Raw genomic sequence first — 20986 nt, forward strand, 5'->3', positions numbered from 1 at the left:
AGTGTGATATGGAGACCAGAACTATGCAGAGTAACTCCCAGTGTGATATGGAGACCAGAACTGTGCACAGTAACTCCCAGTGTGATATGGAGACCAGAACTGTGCACAGTATCTCCCAGTGTGATATGGAGACCAGAACTGTGCACAGTAACTCCCAGTGTGATATGGAGACCAAAACTGTGCACAGTATCTCCCAGTGTGATATGGAGACCAGAACTGTGCACAGTATCTCCCAGTGTGATATGGAGACCAGAACTGTGCACAGTAACTCCCAGTGTGATATGGAGACCAGAACTATGCAGAGTAACTCCCAGTGTGATATGGAGAGCAGAACTGTGCACAGTAACTCCCAGTGTGATATGGAGACCAGAATTGTGCACAGTAACTCCCAGTGTTATATGGAGACCAGACCTGTGCACAGTAACTCCCAGTGTGATATGGAGACCAGAGCTGCAAACAGTAAATCCCAGTGTGATATGGAGACCAGAACTGTGCACAGTAAATCCCAGTGTGATATGGAGACGAGAAGTGTGCACAGTAAATCCCAGTGTGATATGGAGACCAGAACTGTGCACAGTAAATCCCAGTGTGATATGGAGACCAGGACCGTTCACAGTAACTCCCAATGTGATATGGAGACCAGAACTGTGCACAGTAAATCCCAGTGTGATATGGAGACCAGAACTGTGCACAGTAAATCCCAGTGTGATATGGAGACCAGAACTGTGCACAGTAACTACCAGTGTGACCTGGAGACCAGAACTGTGCACAGTAACTCCCAGTGTGATATGGAGACCAGGACCGTTCACAGTAAATCCCAGTGTGATATGGAGAGCAGGACTGTGCACAGTAACTCCCAGTGTGATATGGAGACCAGAACTGTGCACAGTAAGTCCCAGTGTGATATGGAGACCAGAACTGTGCACAGTAACTCCCAGTGTGATATGGAGAACAGGACGGTTCACAGTAACTCCCAGTGTTATATGGAGACCAGAACTGTGCACCGTAAATCCCAGTGTGATATGGAGAACAGAACTGTGCATAGTAAATCCCAGTGTGATATGGAGACCAGAACTGTGCACAGTAAATCCCAGTGTGATATGGAGACCAGAACTTTGCACAGTAAATTCCAGGTTGATATGGAGACCAGAACTGTGCACAGTAAATCCCAGTGTGATATGGAGACCAGAACTGTGCACAGTAAATCCCAGTGTGATATGGAGACCAGAACTGTGCACAGTAAATCCCAGTGTGATATGGAGACCAGAACTGTGCACAGTAAATCCCAGTGTGATATGGAGACCAGAACTGTGCACAGTAAATCCCAGTGTGATACGGAGACCAGAACTGTGCACAGTAAATCCCAGTGTGATATGGAGACCAGAACTGTGCACAGTAAATCCTGGTGTGATGTGGAGACCAGGACTGTTCACAGTAACTCCCAATGTGATATGGAGACCAGAACTGCAAACAGTAAATCCCAGTGTGATATGGAGACCAGAACTGTGCACAGTAAATCCCAGTGTGATATGGAGACCAGAACTGTGCACAGTAAATCCCAGTGTGATATGGAGACCAGAACTGTGCACAGTAAATCCCAGTGTGATATGGAGACCAGGACCGTTCACAGTAACTCCCAATGTGATATGGAGACCAGAACTGTGCACAGTAAATCCCAGTGTGATATGGAGACCAGAACTGTGCACAGTAAATCCCAGTGTGATATGGAGACCAGAACTGTGCACAGTAAATCCCAGTGTGATATGGAGACCAGAACTGTGCACAGTAAATCCCAGTGTGATATGGAGACCAGAACTGTGCACAGTAAATCCCAGTGTGATCTGGAGACCAGAACTGTGCACAGTAACTACCAGTGTGATCTGGAGACCAGAACTGTGCACAGTAACTCCCAGTGTGATATGGAGACCAGGACCGTTCACAGTAAATCCCAGTGTGATATGGAGAGCAGGACTGTGCACAGTAACTCCCAGGGTGATATGGAGACCAGAACTGTGTACAGTAACTTCCAGTGTGATATGGAGACCAGAACTGTTCACACTAACTCCCAGTGTGATATGGAGACCAGAACTGTTCACAGTAACTCCCAGTGTGATCTGGAGACCAGAACTGTGCACAGTAACTCCCAGTGTGATCTGGAGATCAGAACTGTGCACAGTAACTCCCAGTGTGATATGGAGTCCAGGACCGTTCACAGGAACTCCCAGTATGATATGGAGACCAGGACCGTTCACAGTAAATCCCAGTGTGAGATGGAGACCAGAACTGTACACAGTAACTCCCACTGTGATATGGAGACCAGAACTGTGCACAGTAACTCGCAGTGTGATATGGAGACCAGAACTGAACACAGTAACTCCCAGTGTGATATGGAGACCAGAACTGTGCACAGTAACTCGCAGTGTGATATGGAGACCAGAACTGAACACAGTAACTCCCAGTGTGATATGGAGACCAGAACTGTGCACAGTAACTCGCAGTGTGATATGGAGACCAGAACTGAACACAGTAACTCCCAGTGTGATATGGAGACCAGAACTGTGCACAGTAACTCGCAGTGTGATATGGAGACCACAACTGTGCACAGTAACTCCCAGTGTGAGATGGAGACCAGAACTGTGCACAGTAAATCCCAGTGTGACAATAACTCTTAGCGTGGCCTTAATATGCTCCGACCCCAACAACTCCATTCATCTCCCAAACAAATGGCCGAGTCTGAGCAGACTGATTGCCACTTTGCCATTGTCATTTTTGACTCCAGTATGAGCTGCTGACCACAAATCCACATCATTACTCAGACCACGCATGTCCATCTCCGTACAATCGTTCCAGCCTCGGTCCATCCGCCAATGATTCATGTTTCATCCATATTTTCAAAAGCCTTCATGACTCCACGCTGCCATTCTGCAACCTTCAGCAGCCCCTAGAACTCTTCCCACCTTTGTAGGGAGTGCCGCGCAGTGAGTGTCAGTACTGAGGGAGTGCTGCACTGTCAGAGGGTCAATACTGAGGGAGAGCTGCACTGTCAGAGGGTCAATACTGAGGGAGAGCTGCACTGTCAGAGGGACAATACTGAGGGAGAGCTGCACTGTCAGAGGGTCAATACTGAGGGAGAGCTGCACTGTCAGAGGGACAATACTGAGGGAGAGCTGCACTGTCAGAGGGTCAATACTGAGGGAGTGCTGCACTGTCAGAGGGTCAATACTGAGGGAGTGCTGCACTGTCAGAGGGTCAGAACTGAGGGAGTGCTGCACTGTCAGAGGGTCAGTACTGAGGGAGTGCTGCACTGTCAGAGGGTCAATACTGAGGGAGTGCTGCACTGTCAGAGGGTCAGTACTGAGGGAGTGCTGCACTGTCAGAGGGTCAGTACTGAGGGAGTGCTGCACTGTCAGGGGGTCAGTAATGAGGGAGTGCTGCACTGTCGGTGATTCAGTACTAGGGAGTGCTGCACTGTCAGGGGGTCAGTACTGAGGGAGTGCTGCAATGTTCGAGGGTCAGTACTGAGGGAGTGCTGCACTGTCAGGGGGTCAGTACTGAGGGAGTGCTGCACTGTCGGTGGTTCAGTACTGAGGGAGTGCTGCACTGTCAGGGGGTCAGTACTGAGGGAGTGCTGCACTGTCGGAGGGTTAGTACTGAGGGTGTGCTTCACTGTCGGAGGGTTAGTACTGAGGGTGTGCTGCACTGTCAGAGGGTCCGTCCTGAGGGAATGCTGCACTGTCGGAGGGTCAGCACTGAGGAGTGCTGCACTGTCGGAGGGTAAGTACTGGGGGAGTGCTGCGCTGTCGGAGCGTCAGTACTGTGGGAGTGCTGCACTGTCGGAGGGTCAGTATTGAGGGAGCACTGCACTGTCAGAGGGTCAGTACTGAGGGTGTGCTGAACCGTCGGAGGGTCAGTACTGTGGGTGTGCTGCACTGTCAGAGGATCTATACTGAGGGAGTGCTGCGCTGTCGGAGGGTCAGTACTGTGGGTGTGCTGCACTGTCAGAGGATCTATACTGAGGGAGTGCTGCGCTGTCGGAGGGTCAGTACTGAGGGAGTGCCGCATTGTCAGAGGGTCAGTACTGAGGGAGTGCTGCACTGTCGGAGGGTCAGTACTGAGGGTGAGCTGCACTGTCGGAGGGTCATTACTGAGGGTGAGCTGCACTGTCGGAGGGTCAGTACTGAGGGAGTGCTGCACTGTCGGAGGGTCAGTACTGAGGAACTGCTGCAATGTCAGAGGGTCAGTACTGAGGGAGTGCTGCACTGTTGGTGGGTCAGTACTGTGGGTGTGCTGCACTGTCGGAGGGTCAGTACTGTGGGTGTGCTGCATTGTCAGAGGGTCAGTACTGAGGGAGTACTGCACTGTTGGAGGGTCAGTACTTTGGGAGTGCTGCACTGTAGGAGGGTCAGTACTGAGGGAGTACTGCACTGTCAGAGTGTCAGTGCTGAGGGAGTGCTGCACTGTTGGAGGGTCAGTAATGAGGGAGTGCTGCACCGTTGGAGGGTCAGGACTGAGGGAGTGCTGCACTGTCAGAGTGTCAGTACTGAGGGAGTACTGCACTGTCGGAGGGTCAATACTGAGGGAGTGCTGCACAGTCGGAGGGTGAGTACTGAGAGATTGCTGCACTGTTGAAGGTCAGTACTGAGAGAGTGCTGCACTGTCGGAGGGTCAGTACTGAGGGTGTGCTGCACTGTCGGAGGGTGAGTATACTGAGGGAATGCTGCACTGTCGGAGCTTCAGCACTGAGGGGTGCTGCACTGTCGGAGGGTCAGTCGTGAGGGAGTGCTGCACTGTCAAAGTGTCAGTACTGAGGAGGTGCTGCATTGTTGGAGGCTCAGAACTGAGGGAGTGCTGCACTGTGGGAGGGTCAGCACTGAGGGAGTGCTGCACTGTCGGTCAGTCGGTACTGAGGGAGTGCTGCACTATCGGAGGGTCAGAACTGAGGGGGTGCGTCACTGTCAGAGGGGCAGTACTGAGGGAGTGCCGCACTGTCAAAGGGTCAGTACTGAGGAAGTGCTGCACTGTCGGAGGGTCAGTACTGAGGAAGTGCTGCACAGTCGGAGGGTCAGTACTGAGGAAGTGCTGCACTGTCGGAGGGTCAGTACTGAGGGAGTGCTGCACTGTCAAAGGGTCAGTACTGAGGAAGTGCTGCACTGTCGGAGGGTCAGTACTGAGGAAGTGCTGCACAGTCGGAGGGTCAGTACTGAGGAAGTGCTGCACTGTCGGAGGGTCAGTACTGAGGGAGTGCTGCACTGTTGGAGGGTCTGTACTGAGGGTGTGCTGCACTGTTGGAAGGTCAGTACTGAGGGAATGCTGCACTGTCGGAGGGTCAGTACTGAGGAAGTGCTGCACTGACGGAGGGTCAGCACTGAGGGTGTGCTGCACTGTTGGAGGGTCAGTACTGAGGGAGTGCTGCACTGTCGGAGCGTCAGTACTGAGGGAGTGCTGCACTGTTGGAGCGTCAGTACTGTGGGTGTGCTGCACTGTCAGAGGGTCAGTACTGAGGGAGTACTGCACTGTTGGAGGGTCAGTACTGAGGGAGTGCTGCACTGTAGGAGGGTCAGTACTGAGGGAGTACTGCACTGTCAGAGTGTCAGTACTGAGGGAGTGCTGCACTGTTGGAGGGTCAGTAATGAGGGAGTGCTGCACCGTTGGAGGGTCAGTACTGAGGGAGTGCTGCACTGTCAGAGTGTCAGTACTGAGGGAGTACTGCACTGTCGAGGGTCAATACTGAGGGAGTTCTGCACTGTCGGAGGGTGAGTACTGAGAGATTGCTGCACTGTTGGAGGTCAGTACAGGGAGTGTTGCACTGTCTGAGGGTCAGTACTGAGGGAGTGCTGCACTGTTGGAGGGTCAGTACTGAGGGAGTGCTGCACTGTCGGAGGGTCAGTACTGAGGGCGTGCTGCACTGTCGGAGGGTGAGTATACTGAGGGAGTGCTGCATTGTCGGAGCTTCAGCACTGAGGGGTGCTGCACTGTCGGAGGGTCAGTACTGAGGGAGTGCGGCACTGTCGGAGGTTCAGTCCTGAGGGAGTGCTGCACTGTCGGAGGGTCAGTAGTGAGGGAGTGCTGCACTGTCAAAGTGTCAGTACTGAGGGAGTGCTGCATTGTCGGAGGCTCAGAACTGAGGGAGTGCTGCACTGTGGGAGGGTCAGCACTGAGGGAGTGCTGCACTGTCGGTCAGTCGGTACTGAGGGAGTGCTGCACTATCGGAGGGTCAGAACTGAGGGGGTGCGTCACTGTCAGAGGGGCAGTACTGAGGGAGTGCCGCACTGTCAAAGTGTCAGTACTGAGGAAGTGCTGCACTGTCGGAGGGTCAGTACTGAGGAAGTGCTGCACAGTCGGAGGGTCAGTACTGAGGAAGTGCTGCACTGTCGGAGGGTCAGTACTGAGGGAGTGCTGCACTGTTGGAGGGTCTGTACTGAGGGTGTGCTGCACTGTTGGAAGGTCAGTACTGAGGGAGTGCTGCACTGTCGGAGGGTCAGTACTGAGGAAGTGCGGCACTGACGGAGGGTCAGTACTGAGGGTGTGCTGCACTGTTGGAGGGTCAGTAATGAGGGAGTGCTGCACTGTCGGAGCGTCAGTACTGAGGGATTGCTGTACTGTCAGAGTGTCAGTACTGAGGGAGTGCTGCACTGTCGGAGGGTCAGTACTGAGGGAGTGCTGCACTGTTGGAGGGTCAGTACTGAGGGAGTACTGCACTGTCGGAGGGTGAGTATACTGAGGGAATGCTGCACTGTCGGAGCTTCAGCACTGAGGGGTGCTGCACTGTCGGAGCGTCAGTCGTGAGGGAGTGCTGCACTGTCAAAGTGTCAGTACTGAGGAGGTGCTGCATTGTTGGAGGCTCAGAACTGAGGGAGTGCTGCACTGTGGGAGGGTCAGCACTGAGGGAGTGCTGCACTGTCGGTCAGTCGGTACTGAGGGAGTGCTGCACTATCGGAGGGTCAGAACTGAGGGGGTGCGTCACTGTCAGAGGGGCAGTACTGAGGGAGTGCCGCACTGTCAAAGGGTCAGTACTGAGGAAGTGCTGCACTGTCGGAGGGTCAGTACTGAGGAAGTGCTGCACAGTCGGAGGGTCAGTACTGAGGAAGTGCTGCACTGTCGGAGGGTCAGTACTGAGGGAGTGCTGCACTGTTGGAGGGTCTGTACTGAGGGTGTGCTGCACTGTTGGAAGGTCAGTACTGAGGGAATGCTGCACTGTCGGAGGGTCAGTACTGAGGAAGTGCTGCACTGACGGAGGGTCAGCACTGAGGGTGTGCTGCACTGTTGGAGGGTCAGTACTGAGGGAGTGCTGCACTGTCGGAGCGTCAGTACTGAGGGAGTGCTGCACTGTTGGAGCGTCAGTACTGTGGGTGTGCTGCACTGTCAGAGGGTCAGTACTGAGGGAGTACTGCACTGTTGGAGGGTCAGTACTGAGGGAGTGCTGCACTGTAGGAGGGTCAGTACTGAGGGAGTACTGCACTGTCAGAGTGTCAGTACTGAGGGAGTGCTGCACTGTTGGAGGGTCAGTAATGAGGGAGTGCTGCACCGTTGGAGGGTCAGTACTGAGGGAGTGCTGCACTGTCAGAGTGTCAGTACTGAGGGAGTACTGCACTGTCGAGGGTCAATACTGAGGGAGTTCTGCACTGTCGGAGGGTGAGTACTGAGAGATTGCTGCACTGTTGGAGGTCAGTACAGGGAGTGTTGCACTGTCTGAGGGTCAGTACTGAGGGAGTGCTGCACTGTTGGAGGGTCAGTACTGAGGGAGTGCTGCACTGTCGGAGGGTCAGTACTGAGGGCGTGCTGCACTGTCGGAGGGTGAGTATACTGAGGGAGTGCTGCATTGTCGGAGCTTCAGCACTGAGGGGTGCTGCACTGTCGGAGGGTCAGTACTGAGGGAGTGCGGCACTGTCGGAGGTTCAGTCCTGAGGGAGTGCTGCACTGTCGGAGGGTCAGTAGTGAGGGAGTGCTGCACTGTCAAAGTGTCAGTACTGAGGGAGTGCTGCATTGTCGGAGGCTCAGAACTGAGGGAGTGCTGCACTGTGGGAGGGTCAGCACTGAGGGAGTGCTGCACTGTCGGTCAGTCGGTACTGAGGGAGTGCTGCACTATCGGAGGGTCAGAACTGAGGGGGTGCGTCACTGTCAGAGGGGCAGTACTGAGGGAGTGCCGCACTGTCAAAGTGTCAGTACTGAGGAAGTGCTGCACTGTCGGAGGGTCAGTACTGAGGAAGTGCTGCACAGTCGGAGGGTCAGTACTGAGGAAGTGCTGCACTGTCGGAGGGTCAGTACTGAGGGAGTGCTGCACTGTTGGAGGGTCTGTACTGAGGGTGTGCTGCACTGTTGGAAGGTCAGTACTGAGGGAGTGCTGCACTGTCGGAGGGTCAGTACTGAGGAAGTGCTGCACTGACGGAGGGTCAGTACTGAGGGTGTGCTGCACTGTTGGAGGGTCAGTAATGAGGGAGTGCTGCACTGTCGGAGCGTCAGTACTGAGGGATTGCTGTACTGTCAGAGTGTCAGTACTGAGGGAGTGCTGCACTGTCGGAGGGTCAGTACTGAGGGAGTGCTGCACTGTTGGAGGGTCAGTACTGAGGGAGTACTGCACTGTCAGAGTGTCAGTACTGAGGGTGTGCTGCACTGTTGGAGTGTCAGTAATGAGGGAGTGCTGCACCGTTGGAGGGTCAGTACTGAGGGAGTGCTGCACTGTCAGAGTGTCAGCACTGAGGGATGACTGCACTGTCGGAGGGTCAATAGTGAGGGAGTGCTGCACTGTCGGAGGGTCAGTACTGAGGGAGTGCTGCACTGTTGGATGGTCAGTACTGAGGGAGTGCTGCACTGTCGGAGGGTCAGTACTGAGGGAGTGCTGCACTGTCGGTGGGTCAGTACAGAAGGCATGCCACTCTGTCAGAGGGTCAGTACTGAGGGTGAGTTGCACTGTTGGAGGGTCAGTACTGAGGGTGAATTGCACTGTCGGAGTGTCAGTACTGAGGGAGTGCTGCAGTGTCATAGGGTCAGTACTGAGTGAGTGCTGCACTGTCGGAGGGTCAGTACTGAGGGAATGCCACTCTGTCGGATGACCAGTACTGAGGGAGCGCTGCACTGTCAGAGGTTCAGTACTGAGGGTGTGCTGCACTGTCAGAGGATCTATACTGAGGGAGTGCTGCACTGTTGGAGGGTCAGTACTGAGGGAGTGTCCACTGTCAAGTGTCAGTACTGAGGGAGTGCTGTACTGTCGGAAGGTCAGTACTGAGGAAGTGCTGCACTGTCGGAGGGTCAGTACTGTGGGAGTGCTGCACTGTTGGATGGTCAGTACTGAGGGAGTGCTGCACTGTCAGAGGGTCAGTACTGAGGGAGTGCTGCACTGTCAGAGGGTCAGTACTGAGAGATTGCTGCACTGTCGGTGGGTCAGTACAGAAGGCATGCCACTCTGTCAGAGGGTCAGTACTGAGCGTGAGTTGCACTGTCGGAGGGTCAGTACTGAGGATGAATTGCACTGTCGGAGTATCAGTACTGAGGGAGTGCCGCAGTGTCATAGGGTCAGTACTGAGAGAGTGCTGCACTGTCGGAGGGTCAGTACTGAGGGAATGCCACTCTGTCGGATGACCAGTACTGAGGGAGCGCTGCACTGTCAGAGGGTCAGTACTGAGGGTGTGCTGCACTGCCAGAGGATCTATACTGAGGGAGTGCTGCACTGTTGGAGGGTCAGTTCTGAGGGAGTGTCCACTTTCAAGTGTCAGTACTGAGGGAGTGCTGCACTGTCGGAAGGTCAGTACTGAGGAAGTGCTACACTGTCGGAGGGTCAGTACTGTGGGAGTGCTGCACTGTTGGAGGGTCAGTACTGTGGGTGTGCTGCACTGTCGGAGGGTCAGTACTGAGGGAGTGCAGCACTGTCGGAGGGTCAGTACTGAGGGTGTGCTGCACTGTCAGAGGGTCTGGACTGAGGGAGTGCTGCACTGTCGGAGCGTCAGTACTGAGGGGTTGCTGCAAGGTCGGTCGCTCAGTACTGAGGGAGTGCTGCACTGTCAGAGGGGCAGTACTGAGGGAGTGCTGCACTGTTAGAGGGGCAGTACTGAGGGGGTGCTGCACTGTCAGAAGAGCAGTCCTGAGGGGTTGCTGCACTGTCGGAGGGTCAGTACTGAGGTAGTGCTGCACTGTCGGAAGTTCAGCCCTGAGGGAGTGCTGCACTGTCGGAGGGTCAGCACTGAGGGTGTGCTGCACTATCGGAGGGTCAGTACTGAGGGGGTGCTGCACTATCAGAGGGGCAGTACTGAGGGAGTGCTGCACTTTCAGAGGGGCAGTACTGAGGGGGTGCTGCACTGTCAGAGGGGCAGTACTGAGGGGGTGCTGCACTGTCGGAGGTTCAGTCCTGAGGGAGTGCTGCACTGTCGGAGGGTCAGCACTAAGGGAGTGCTGCACTGTCTGAGGGTTAGTAGTGAGGGGGTGCTGCACTGTCAGAGGCTCAGTCCTGAGGGATTGCTGCACTGTCGGTCGGTCAGTACTGAGGGAGTGCTGCACTATCGGAGGGTCAGTACTGAGGGAGTGCTGCACTGTCGGAGGTTCAGCACTGAGGCAGTCCTGCGCTGTTAGATGGTCAGTACTGAAAGTTTGCTGCACTGTCGGTGGGTCAGTACTGAGGGAGCGCTGCACTGTTGGAGGGTCAGTACTGTGGGAGTGCTGCACTGTCAGAGTGTCAGTACTGAGGGCGTGCTGCACTGTCGGAGGGTCAGTACTGTGGGAGTGCTGCACTGTTGGATGGTCAATACTTTGGGTGTGCTGCACTGTCAGAGGGTCAGTACCGAGGGAGTGCAGCACTGTCGGAGGGTCAGTACTGAGGGAGTGCTGCGCTGTCGGAGGGTCAGTACTGTGGGAGTGCTGCACTGTTGGAGGGTCAGTACTGTGGGTGTGCTGCACTGTTGGAGGGTCAGTACTGAGGGGGTGCTGCACTGTCAGAGGGTCTATACAGAGGGAGTGCTGCACTGTCGGAGCGTCAGTACTGAGGGAGTGCTGCACTATCGGAGGGTCAGTACTGAGGGGCTGCTGCACTGTCAGAGGGGCAGTACTGAGGGGGTGCTGCAATGTCGGAGGGTCAGTACTGAGGGGGTGCTGCACAGTCGGTGGGTCAGTACTGAGGGAGTGCTGCACTGACAGAGGGGCATTACTGAGGGGGTGCTGCACTGTCGGTGGGTCAGTACTGAGGGAGTGCTGCACTCTCAGAGGGGCAGTACTGAGGGAGTGCTGCACTCAGAGGGGCAGTACTGAGGGGGTGCTGCACTGTCAGAGGGGCAGTACTGAGGGGGTGCTGCACTGTCTGTCGGTCAGTACTGAGGGAGTGCTGCACTGTCGGAGGGGCAGTACTGAGGGGGTGCTGCACTGTCTGTCGGTCAGTACTGATGGAGTGCTGCACTGTCAGAGGGGCAGTACTGAGGGAGTGCTGCACTGTCGGAGGGGCAGTACTGAGGGGGTCCTGCACTCTTAAAGGTGCCACATTTCAGATGAGACCTTGAACATAGGCCCCTCCTCTCACCCTCTGCCCTCTCCAGTGAACGTAAAAGGTCCCGCGGGCGGGATTTGAAAGCAGAGATTGGGAGGAGGTCAGGCTGGAACAGCCCTCCGCTGGGCCCAACATTCGTTCCTCGAGCAGCACCTCCAGCCTAGTGAACTGGGAGTTATCACGTCGCACTTTGTGGGATGTTGCTGTTCGCACATTCCAACAGCCGGCACACTGAATAGCTGTGTAGTTCTTTGAGAGGTCCGGTGGGCGTGGGGATGGGGGGAGGGGCAGAGACACTATATAAGTGATTATATAAGTACTCGTCCTTTCTTTACATGAGTGAGTTATGGAATTGGAGTTTACCTGGTCACTTCTGCATTCAAACTGGTGTCCTTCTCATCTGCTTCTGTCCTGCAGGCCATGGGAGCTGATATCCTGGTTCACCCCCTCAGCTACAACTGCACGAAATCTCTGAAAAGTTTGATCAATAAGACACGCACGTGGAGACCCCCTTCCATGAGCTCAGGTGCCGTGGCGCACGTTATCGAAGCTTTGGAAGGGAAGACGTACCTGGACGTCAGCGGAATGAGCTGCAAAGGTTAACTGGGGCTGGTGTTATTCCTGTTCTTTTGGCTCGGGGGCGCCACAGGGGGCCATCTTTTCTCAGTGCGTACCCTCTGAGACAGGCGGTCCTGGGCTCAACTCCCACCTCGGCATCCAGAGCAAAAGAATTCTCCCCCTAACTCTCCCCCTGGTGCCTGTACTGAGGGAGCGCTGCACTGTCGGAGGGTCAGTACTGAGGGAGCGCTGCACTGTCGGAGGGTCAGTACTGAGGGAGCGCTGCACTGTCGGAGGATCAGTACTGAGGGAGCGCTGCACTGTCAGAGGGTCAGTACTGAGGGAGTGCTGCACTGTCAGAGGGTCAGTACTGAGTGAGTGCTGCACTGTCAGAGGGTCAGCACTGAGGGAGTGCTGCACTGTCAGAGGGTCAGTACTGAGTGAGTGCTGCACTGTCAGAGGGTCAGTACTGAGGGAGCGCTGCACTGTCGGAGGGTCAGTACTGAGGGAGCGCTGCACTGTCGGAGGGTCAGTACTGAGGGAGTGCTGCACTGTTGGAGGATCAGTACTGAGGGAGCGCTGCACTGTCAGAGGGTCAGTACTGAGGGAGTGCTGCACTGTCAGAGGGTCAGTACTGAGTGAGTGCTGCACTGTCAGAGGGTCAGTACTGAGGGAGTGCTGCACTGTCGGAGGGTCAGTACTGAGAGAGTGCTGCACTGTTGGAGGGTCAGTACTGAGGGAGTGCTGCACTGTCAGAGGGTCAGTACTGAGGAAGTGCTGCACTGTCAGAGGGTCAGTACTGAGAGAGTGCTGCATTGTCAGAGGTTCAGTACTGAGGGAATGCTGCACTGTCGGAGGGTTAGTAGTGAGGGAGCACAGCGCTGTTGGAGGGTCAGTACTGAGGGGCGCTGCACTGTCGGAGGGGCATTACTGAGGGAGTGCTGCACTGTCAGCGGGTCAGTACTGAGGGAGCGCTGCAATGTCAGAGGGTCAGTACTGAGGGAGCACAGCACTGTCGGAGGGTCAGTAGTGAGGGAGCACAGCGCTGTCGGAGGGTCAGTACTGAGGGGCGCTGCACTGTCGGAGGGTCAGTACTGAGGGGGTGCTGCACTGTCAGAGGGTCAGTACTGTGGGAGTGCTGCACTGTCTGGGGGTCAGTACTGAGGGAGTGCTGCACTGTCAGAGGGTCAGTACTGAGGGAGCGCTGCACTGTCGGAGGGTCAGTACTGAGGGGGTGCTGTACTGTCAGAGGGTCAGGACTGAGGGAGTGCTGCACTGTCGGGGGGACATTACTGAGGGAGTGCTGCACTGTCGGAGGGTCAGTACTGAGGGAGTGCTGCACTGTCAGAGGGTCAGTACTGAGGGAGTGCTGCACTGTCAGAGGGTCAGTACTGAGTGATTGCTGCACTGTCAGAGGGTCAGTACTGAGGGAGTGCTGCACTGTCAGAGGGTCAGTACTGAGGGAGTGCTGCACTGTCAGAGGGTCAGTACTGAGGGAGCGCTGCACTGTCAGAGGGTCAGTACTGAGGGAGTGCTGCACTGTCGGAGGGTCAGTACTGAGGGAGCGCTGCACTGTCGGAGGGTCAGTACTGAGGGGGTGCTGTACTGTCAGAGGGTCAGTACTGAGGGAGTGCTGCACTGTCGGGGGGACAGTACTGAGGGAGTGCTGCACTGTCAGAGGGTCAGTACTGAGGGAGTGCTGCACTGTCGGAGGGTCAGTACTGAGGGAGCGCTGCACTGTCGGAGGGTCAGTACTGAGGGGGTGCTGTACTGTCAGAGGGTCAGTACTGAGGGAGTGCTGCACTGTCGGGGGGACAGTACTGAGGGAGTGCTGCACTGTCAGAGGGTCAGTACTGTGGGAGCAAGCGCTGTCGGAGGGTCAGTACTGAGGGGCGCTGCACTGCGGGATGTACTGTCTCCCGCCAGATGAACAATCGAGCCCCTTGTTTACTCTCCCGAGTGGATGTAATAGTTCCCACGACCATTATAGGAATTTGAGTTGGGTGGGGGTGCAGGATGTCACCCCTGTGTCCTAGGCGTCAAAGTAAATCCCTCAACGAACATCTCTAAAAAATAATACAGATAAAACGGTCATTTCATTCCCCCTTGTTGGATCTTGCTGTGCACAATTGAGGGTTGCTGCATCTCTCAGTTTTGTGACTTTGACTGCAGAATGGCTGGGAAGAGTATTGTGTGTGTCGGTCCCGGAATGGTGAAGGGTGCTGTCGAATTGCAAGTCCTCTCTGCCTTCTCCTGCGTGCTGACTCCCCCGGCTGACTGACTTCCATTTCTCCCTTGTTCTGCAGATGGAGGCACTGCTGTCATCACCCCGACAACACGATCCACCACGACTACAGCTCCTGTTACCAGCATGGCTTCTGTGACCATCACCAGCAGCATCGTTGAGATGAAGCCAGCTGTTGCTAAAAAATGTTGTAAGCATCATTTGGAATCAATCTTCGAAGACTTCCGTTCCCTTCATTCTCAATCTGGGACGAGGCCTACGTCTGAGTCCCACTGGCACCCTGTCCAGAAACACCTCGACATTCAAATTCCCATCCTGCTATCAAATCACTCCAGGGCTTCTCCTCCTCCCTACCTCTGTAACCTCCTCCAGTCCCTACAACCCTCACTATGTCTGTAACCTCCTACACCCCTCCCTACCTCTGTAACCTCCTCCAGTCCCTACAACCCTCACTATGTCTGTAACCTCCTACACCCCTCCCTACCTCTGTAACCTCCTCCAGTCCCTACAACCCTCACTATGTCTGTAACCTCCTACACCCCTCCCTACCTCTGTAACCTCCTCCAGTCCCTGCAACCCTCACTATGTCTGTAACCTCCTCCAGCCCCTACACCCCTCCCTACCTCTGTAACCTCCTCCAGCCCCTACAACCCTCACTATGTCTGTAACCTCCTCCAGCCCCTACAGCCCTCCCTACCTCTGTAACCTCCTCCAGCCCCTACAACCCTCACTATGTCTGTAACCTCCTCTAGCCCCTACAACCCTCACTATGTCTGTAACCTCCTACACCCCTCCCTACCTCTGTAACCACCTCCAGCCCCTACAACCCTCACTATGTCTGTAACCTCCTCCAGCCCCTACAGCCCTCACTATGTCTGTAACCTCCTCCAGCCCCTACACCCCTCCCTACCTCTGTAACCTCCTCCAGCCCCTACAACCCTCACTATGTCTGTAACCTCCTACACCCCTCCCTACCTCTGTAACCTCCTCCAGTCCCTACAACCCTCCCTATCTCTGTAACCTCCTCCAGCCCCTACAACCCTCACTATGTCTGTAACCTCCTACACCCCTCCCTATCTCTGTAACCTCCTCCAGTCCCTGCAACCCTCACTATGTCTGTAACCTCCTACACCCCTCCCTATCTCTGTAACCTCCTCCAGTCCCTGCAACCCTCACTATGTCTGTAACCTCCTACACCCCTCCCTACCTCTGTAACCTCCTCCAGTCCCTGCAACCCTCACTATGTCTGTAACCTCCTACACCCCTCCCTATCTCTGTAACCTCCTCCAGTCCCTGCAACCCTCACTATGTCTGTAACCTCCTACACCCCTCCCTACCTCTGTAACCTCCTCCAGTCCCTACAACCCTCACTATGTCTGTAACCTCCTACACCCCTCCCTACCTCTGTAACCTCCTCCAGTCCCTACAACCCTCACTATATCTGAAACCTCCTACACCCCTCCCTACCTCTGTAACCTGCTCCAGCCACGACAACTCTCCCGATCCCTGTCACCTCCGCCAGCCACTGCAGCCCTCCCTATCTCTGTAACCCCCTCCAGCCCCGACAACCCTCTCTATCTCTGTAACCTCCTCCAGCCCCTACAACCCTCCCTATCTCTTTTTTTTCAGAGATACAGCACTGAAACAGGCCCTTCGGCCCACCGAGTCTGTGCTGGCCATCAACCACCCATTTATACTAATCCTACACTAACCCCATATTCCTACCACATCCTCACCTGTCCCTATATTTCCCTACCACCTACCTATACTAGGGGCAATTTATAATGGCCAATTTACCTATCAACTTGCAAGTCTTTGGCATGTGGGAGGAAACCGGAGCACCCGGAGGAAACCCACGCAGACACAGGGAGAACTTGCAAACTCCACACAGGCAGTACCCGGAATTGAACCCGGGTTGCTGCGGTGCTAACCACTGCGCCACTGTGCCTCTGTAACCTCCTCCAGCCACTACAACACTCTCGATCCCTGTAACCTCCTCCAGCCACTCCAACACTCTCGATCCCTGTAACCTCCTCCAGCCACTACAACACTCTCGATCCCTGTAACCTCCTCCAGCCACTCCAACACTCTCGATCCCTGTAACCTCCTCCAGCCACTACAACACTCTCGATCCCTGTAACCTCCTCCAGCCACTCCAACACTCTCGATCCCTGTAACCTCCTCCAGCCACTCCAACACTCTCGATCCCTGTAACCTCCTCCAGCCACTCCAACACTCTCGATCCCTGTAACCTCCTCCAGCCACTCCAACACTCTCGATCCCTGTAACCTCCTCCAGCCACTCCAACACTCTCGATCCCTGTAACCTCCTCCAGCCACTCCAACACTCTCGATCCCTGTAACCTCCTCCAGCCCCTGGAACCCTCTCTATCTCTGTAACCTCCTCCAGCCACTTACGTTACTAAACCAGTAATGTGGTGGTGTGGGTTTGAAACTCTCCGAGGTGTAAATTTAAAACCTCACCAGGGCTGACTGGGAATTGGGCTGGTGAATAAATTGAAAAGTATGTTTCAGTTAAAAGGTACTGAGAAAGCTCAACTCAATCATAATGTCTCTCTAAGCAAAGGGACCTCGTCACTCCAGTCCGTACTCCCTATCTTTGTGACCTCCTCCAATTCTGCCCGCTTGCCCCTCCCCTGATTTTAATCGGTCCACCATTGGCTGCCGTGCCTTCAGCTGCCTGGGCCCTAGGCTCTGGAATTACCTCCCTGAACCTCTCCACCTCTCTCCCTCTCTCTCTCCTCCTTTAAGATGTTCCTTAAAACCTACCTCCTTGAACTTGTTTTTGGTCGCCTGTCCTAATATCTCCTTATATGGCTCGGAGTCAGATTATGTTTGACAATCGCTTGTGGGACGTTTTACTGCTTTAAATTACTGTTATTGTTCAATTTACTGTTTCTTTGGATATAGCTCTTGGGTCTAAAGGGATCAAAGGGTTATGGGGCGAAAGCGGGAACAGGTTACTGAGTTGGATGGTCAGCCATGATCGTATTGAGTGGCGGAGCAGGCTCGAAGGGCCGAATGGCCTAGCCCTGCTCCTATTTTCTATGTTTCTAAATGCGTTGCACAAAGAGTTGTGACTGTTGGCCCATGTGAAGGGGATCCTGGTCAGCCTTCTTCTTGAACTGTTGCTGTTTGTATCGTGATGTTATCCCCTCAGTGGTGAAAAGTTGTTGTTCAGACTGTGGAGAAGTATACAGTGAGGTTCCCCAACGAACACTATTAGGAGCATTGCTCTTTTGATATGCATGAATGAGCTGGAACTGGGTTTACAGGGCATCACTTCAAAGTTTGAAGAGGAGACACATCTTGGACGTCTATTAAATGCTGAAGAGGACAGTAGCAGATTTCAGGAGGACCTGGGCAGACTGGTGAAATGGGCAGACAGACGGCAGATGCTGTTTCACATGGAGAAGTGCAAAGTGATTCATTTTGGGGGAAAGAATGAGCACGGGAGGTATAAAGGGTACACTTTGACAGGGGCTGCGGGGTGTCAGGGCAGAAATCTTTGAAGGTGACAAGACATACAAACATGATCTGATTGTAACCTCAACTCCACATTCCCGCCTACCCCCGATAACCTTTCACCCCCTTGCTTATCAAGAATCTATCTACCTCTGCCTTAAAAATATTCAAAGACTTTGGAATTCTCTTCCTCAAAAGGCAGTGGAAGCAAAGACTCACGACCCTCTGAGAGAAAACATTTCTCCTCATCTCTGTCTTAAATGGGCAACCCCCTTATTTTTAAACAGTGACCCCTAGTTCTAGATTCTCCCACAAGGGGAAACATCCTTTCCACATCCACCCTGTCAAGACCCCTCAGGATCTTACATGTTTCAATCAAGTCGCCTCTTACTCTTCTAAATTCCAGCGGATACAAGCCTAGCCTGTCCAATCCTTCCTCATAAGACAACCCGCCCATTCCAGGAAACGTTGAGAAGGTTGTTTAAACATAGCCTAAAGGGATCTTTGGCTTTATAAAGAAAGAAATAGAGTACAAAGGCAAGGAAGTGATGCTAAACCTTTATAAAACACTGGTTCGGCCCCTGCCGGAGTTTTTTGCCCAATTCTGAGCATCACACTTTAGGAAGGATGTCCAGGCCTCGGAGAGGGTGCAGAGGAGATTGACCTGAATGGTCCCAGGGATGAGAGAGTTCAGTTAATGTGGAGAGACTGGAGAAGCTGGGATTGTTCTCCTTAGAGCAGAGAAGGTTAAGAGGGAGATTTAGTCGAGGCGTTCAAAATCAGGAAGGGTTTCGATAGAGTAAATAATTAGACGCAATCATTTTACCTTTGTGGGAGCTTGCTGCTGCATTTCCTACATTGCAAGAGCGACTACACTTCATAGTAGTCTTCATTGGCTGGAAAGCACTTTGGGATGTCCAGCGCACGTGAAAGGCGCTGCAGAAATGCAAGTCACTTGCTGCTTTCCTTCCCTCTCTCTCTCACACACACCTGCATTTGTATTTGGCAGGCATCACTGGCAATCAGAGACCGGTCGCAAACCTGCTCGAGAGCATTCTGCTTCAGACCATCACTAACTGCAGCGACCACCCAGACCCGAGGATTCTGATCGCACTGCGTCTAGCGAGAAGGCACAACCTGGCCATCGAGCAGCAGCTCCAGGACTGCCTCCTGAGGGCCTACTCTGAGAAGTCGGTGGGAGGTAAAGGCAGAAGGGAGTGACATCGGAGGGAACGAGGCTGTAGACAGGACACCGAGGCTTTGGGGAGGTACACCAGAGAGGGTGGATGAGGGAAGTGCGGTGGATGTGGTGTATATGGACTTTCCAAAGACGTTTGACGAAGTACCAGATATTAAGCATGTCAGCAGGACATGCCTGGGTGGAAAATTGCCTAAGGAATGGAAAACAGAGTGATGCGGTGGATGGCTGTTACTGGCCTGCAGTACTAGCACCACTGTTGTTTCTGAGATACTTGAATGACTTGAACTGGGTATGGACCGGAGACGCGTAGGGGGACCAGGCTGGGTACAGACCGGAGCCGTGTGGGTAACCAGGCCGGGTACGGACCGGAGCCGGGTGGGTAACCAGGCCGGGTACGGACCGGAGCCGGGTGGGGGACCAGGCCGGGTACAGACCGGAGCCGGGTGGGGGGACCAGGCCGGGTCCAGACTGGAGCAGGGTGGGGGGACCAGGCCAGGTACGGACCGGAGCAGGGTGGGGGGACCAGGCCGGGTACGTACCGGAGCAGGGTAGGGGGACCAGGCCGGGTACGGACCGGAGCAGGGTGGGGGGACCAGGTCGGGTACAGACCGGAGCCGCATGGAGGGACCAGGCCGGATACGTACCGGAGCAGGGTGGGGCGACCAGGCCGGGTACGTACTGGAGCAGGGTGGGGTGACCAGGCCGGGTATGGACCGGAGCCGCGTGGGGGGACCAGGCCGGGTATGGACCGGAGCAGGGTGGGGGGACCAGGCCTGGTACAGACCGGAGCCGGGTGGGGGGACCAAGCTGGGTATGGACCAGAGCCGCGTGGGTAACCAGGCCGGGTACGGACCAGAGCCGGGTAGGGGACCAGGCCGGGACCAGACCGGAGCCGGGTGGGGGACCAAGCTGGGTATGGACCAGAGCCGCGTGGGTAACCAGGCCGGGTACGGACCGGAGCCGGGTGGGGGACCAGGCCGGGTACAAACCGGAGCCGGGTGGGGGACCAGGCCGGGTACAGACCGGAGCCGGGTGGGGGACCAGGCCGGGTACAGACCGGAGCTGCGTGGGAGACCAGGCCGGGTACGGACTGGAGACGGGTGGGTAACCAGGCCGAGTACGGACCGGAGTCGCGCGGGGGACCAGGCCAGGTACGGACCGGAGCAGGGTGGTGGGAACAGGCCGGGTATGGACCGGAGCAGGGTGGGGGGACCAGGCCGGGTACGTACCAGAGCAGGGTGGGGGGACCAGGCCGCATATGGACCGGAGCCGCGTGGGGGGACCAGGCCGGGTACGGACCGGAGCCGCGCTGGGGGACCAGGCCGGGTACGTACCGGAGCAGGGTGGGGGGACCAGGCTGGGTACGTACCGGAGCAGGGTGGGGGGACCAGGCCGGGTACGGACCGGAGCAGGGTGGGGGGACCAGGCCGGGTACGGACCGGAGCCGCATGGGGGGACCAGGCCGGGTACGGACCGGAGCAGGGTGGGGGGACCAGGCCGGGTACGTACCGGAGCAGGGTGGGGGGACCAGGCCGGGTACGGACCGGAGCAGGGTGGGGGGACCAGGCCGGGTACCCACTGGAGTGACGAGGTCCCTTTCCTTAGAGAGACATTATGATCTAGTTGAGCTTTCTCAATACCTTTTTACTGAAACATACTTTTCAATTTATTCACCAGTCCAATTCCCAGTCAGCCCTGGTGAGGTTTTAAATTTACACCTCGGAGATTTACAAACCCACACCACCACATTACTGGTTAAGTAACGTAATCCCTGCACAACCAGACCTGACAGAACATTTTAAACCGGAGATGGTTTGTTTTTTCTTTCTTGAGCAACATCATTATGGTGCAGGGAGCCGAGGCGGATGGATGTAATTAGCATGCCGCACAACCGTGATTTAATCGAATGGCTGAACAGGCTCGAGAGGGGTTGAATGGCCTCCTCCTGTTCCTGTGCAACAGGCTTAAGAAGGGCTGAATGGCCTCCTCCTGTTCCGAGCAGGGGCCGGGTTGGAATTGCGAAGTTTTTAGTT

The 20986-nt window shown here is 55.2% G+C and overlaps 1 protein-coding gene across 1 annotated transcript; it reads right to left on the bottom strand.

The window, feature by feature from the left end:
* Nucleotides 1-19197: 19197 nt before the first annotated feature.
* Nucleotides 19198-20211, bottom strand: LOC137385214 (uncharacterized). Its single transcript, XM_068060204.1, has one exon. The coding sequence runs from the start codon at nt 20209-20211 to the stop codon at nt 19198-19200; it is 1014 nt and encodes a 337-aa protein (XP_067916305.1).
* Nucleotides 20212-20986: the final 775 nt, after the last annotated feature.

This window comes from Heterodontus francisci, chromosome 28, assembly GCF_036365525.1.
Source record: "Heterodontus francisci isolate sHetFra1 chromosome 28, sHetFra1.hap1, whole genome shotgun sequence".
Lineage (NCBI taxonomy): Eukaryota > Metazoa > Chordata > Chondrichthyes > Heterodontiformes > Heterodontidae > Heterodontus > Heterodontus francisci.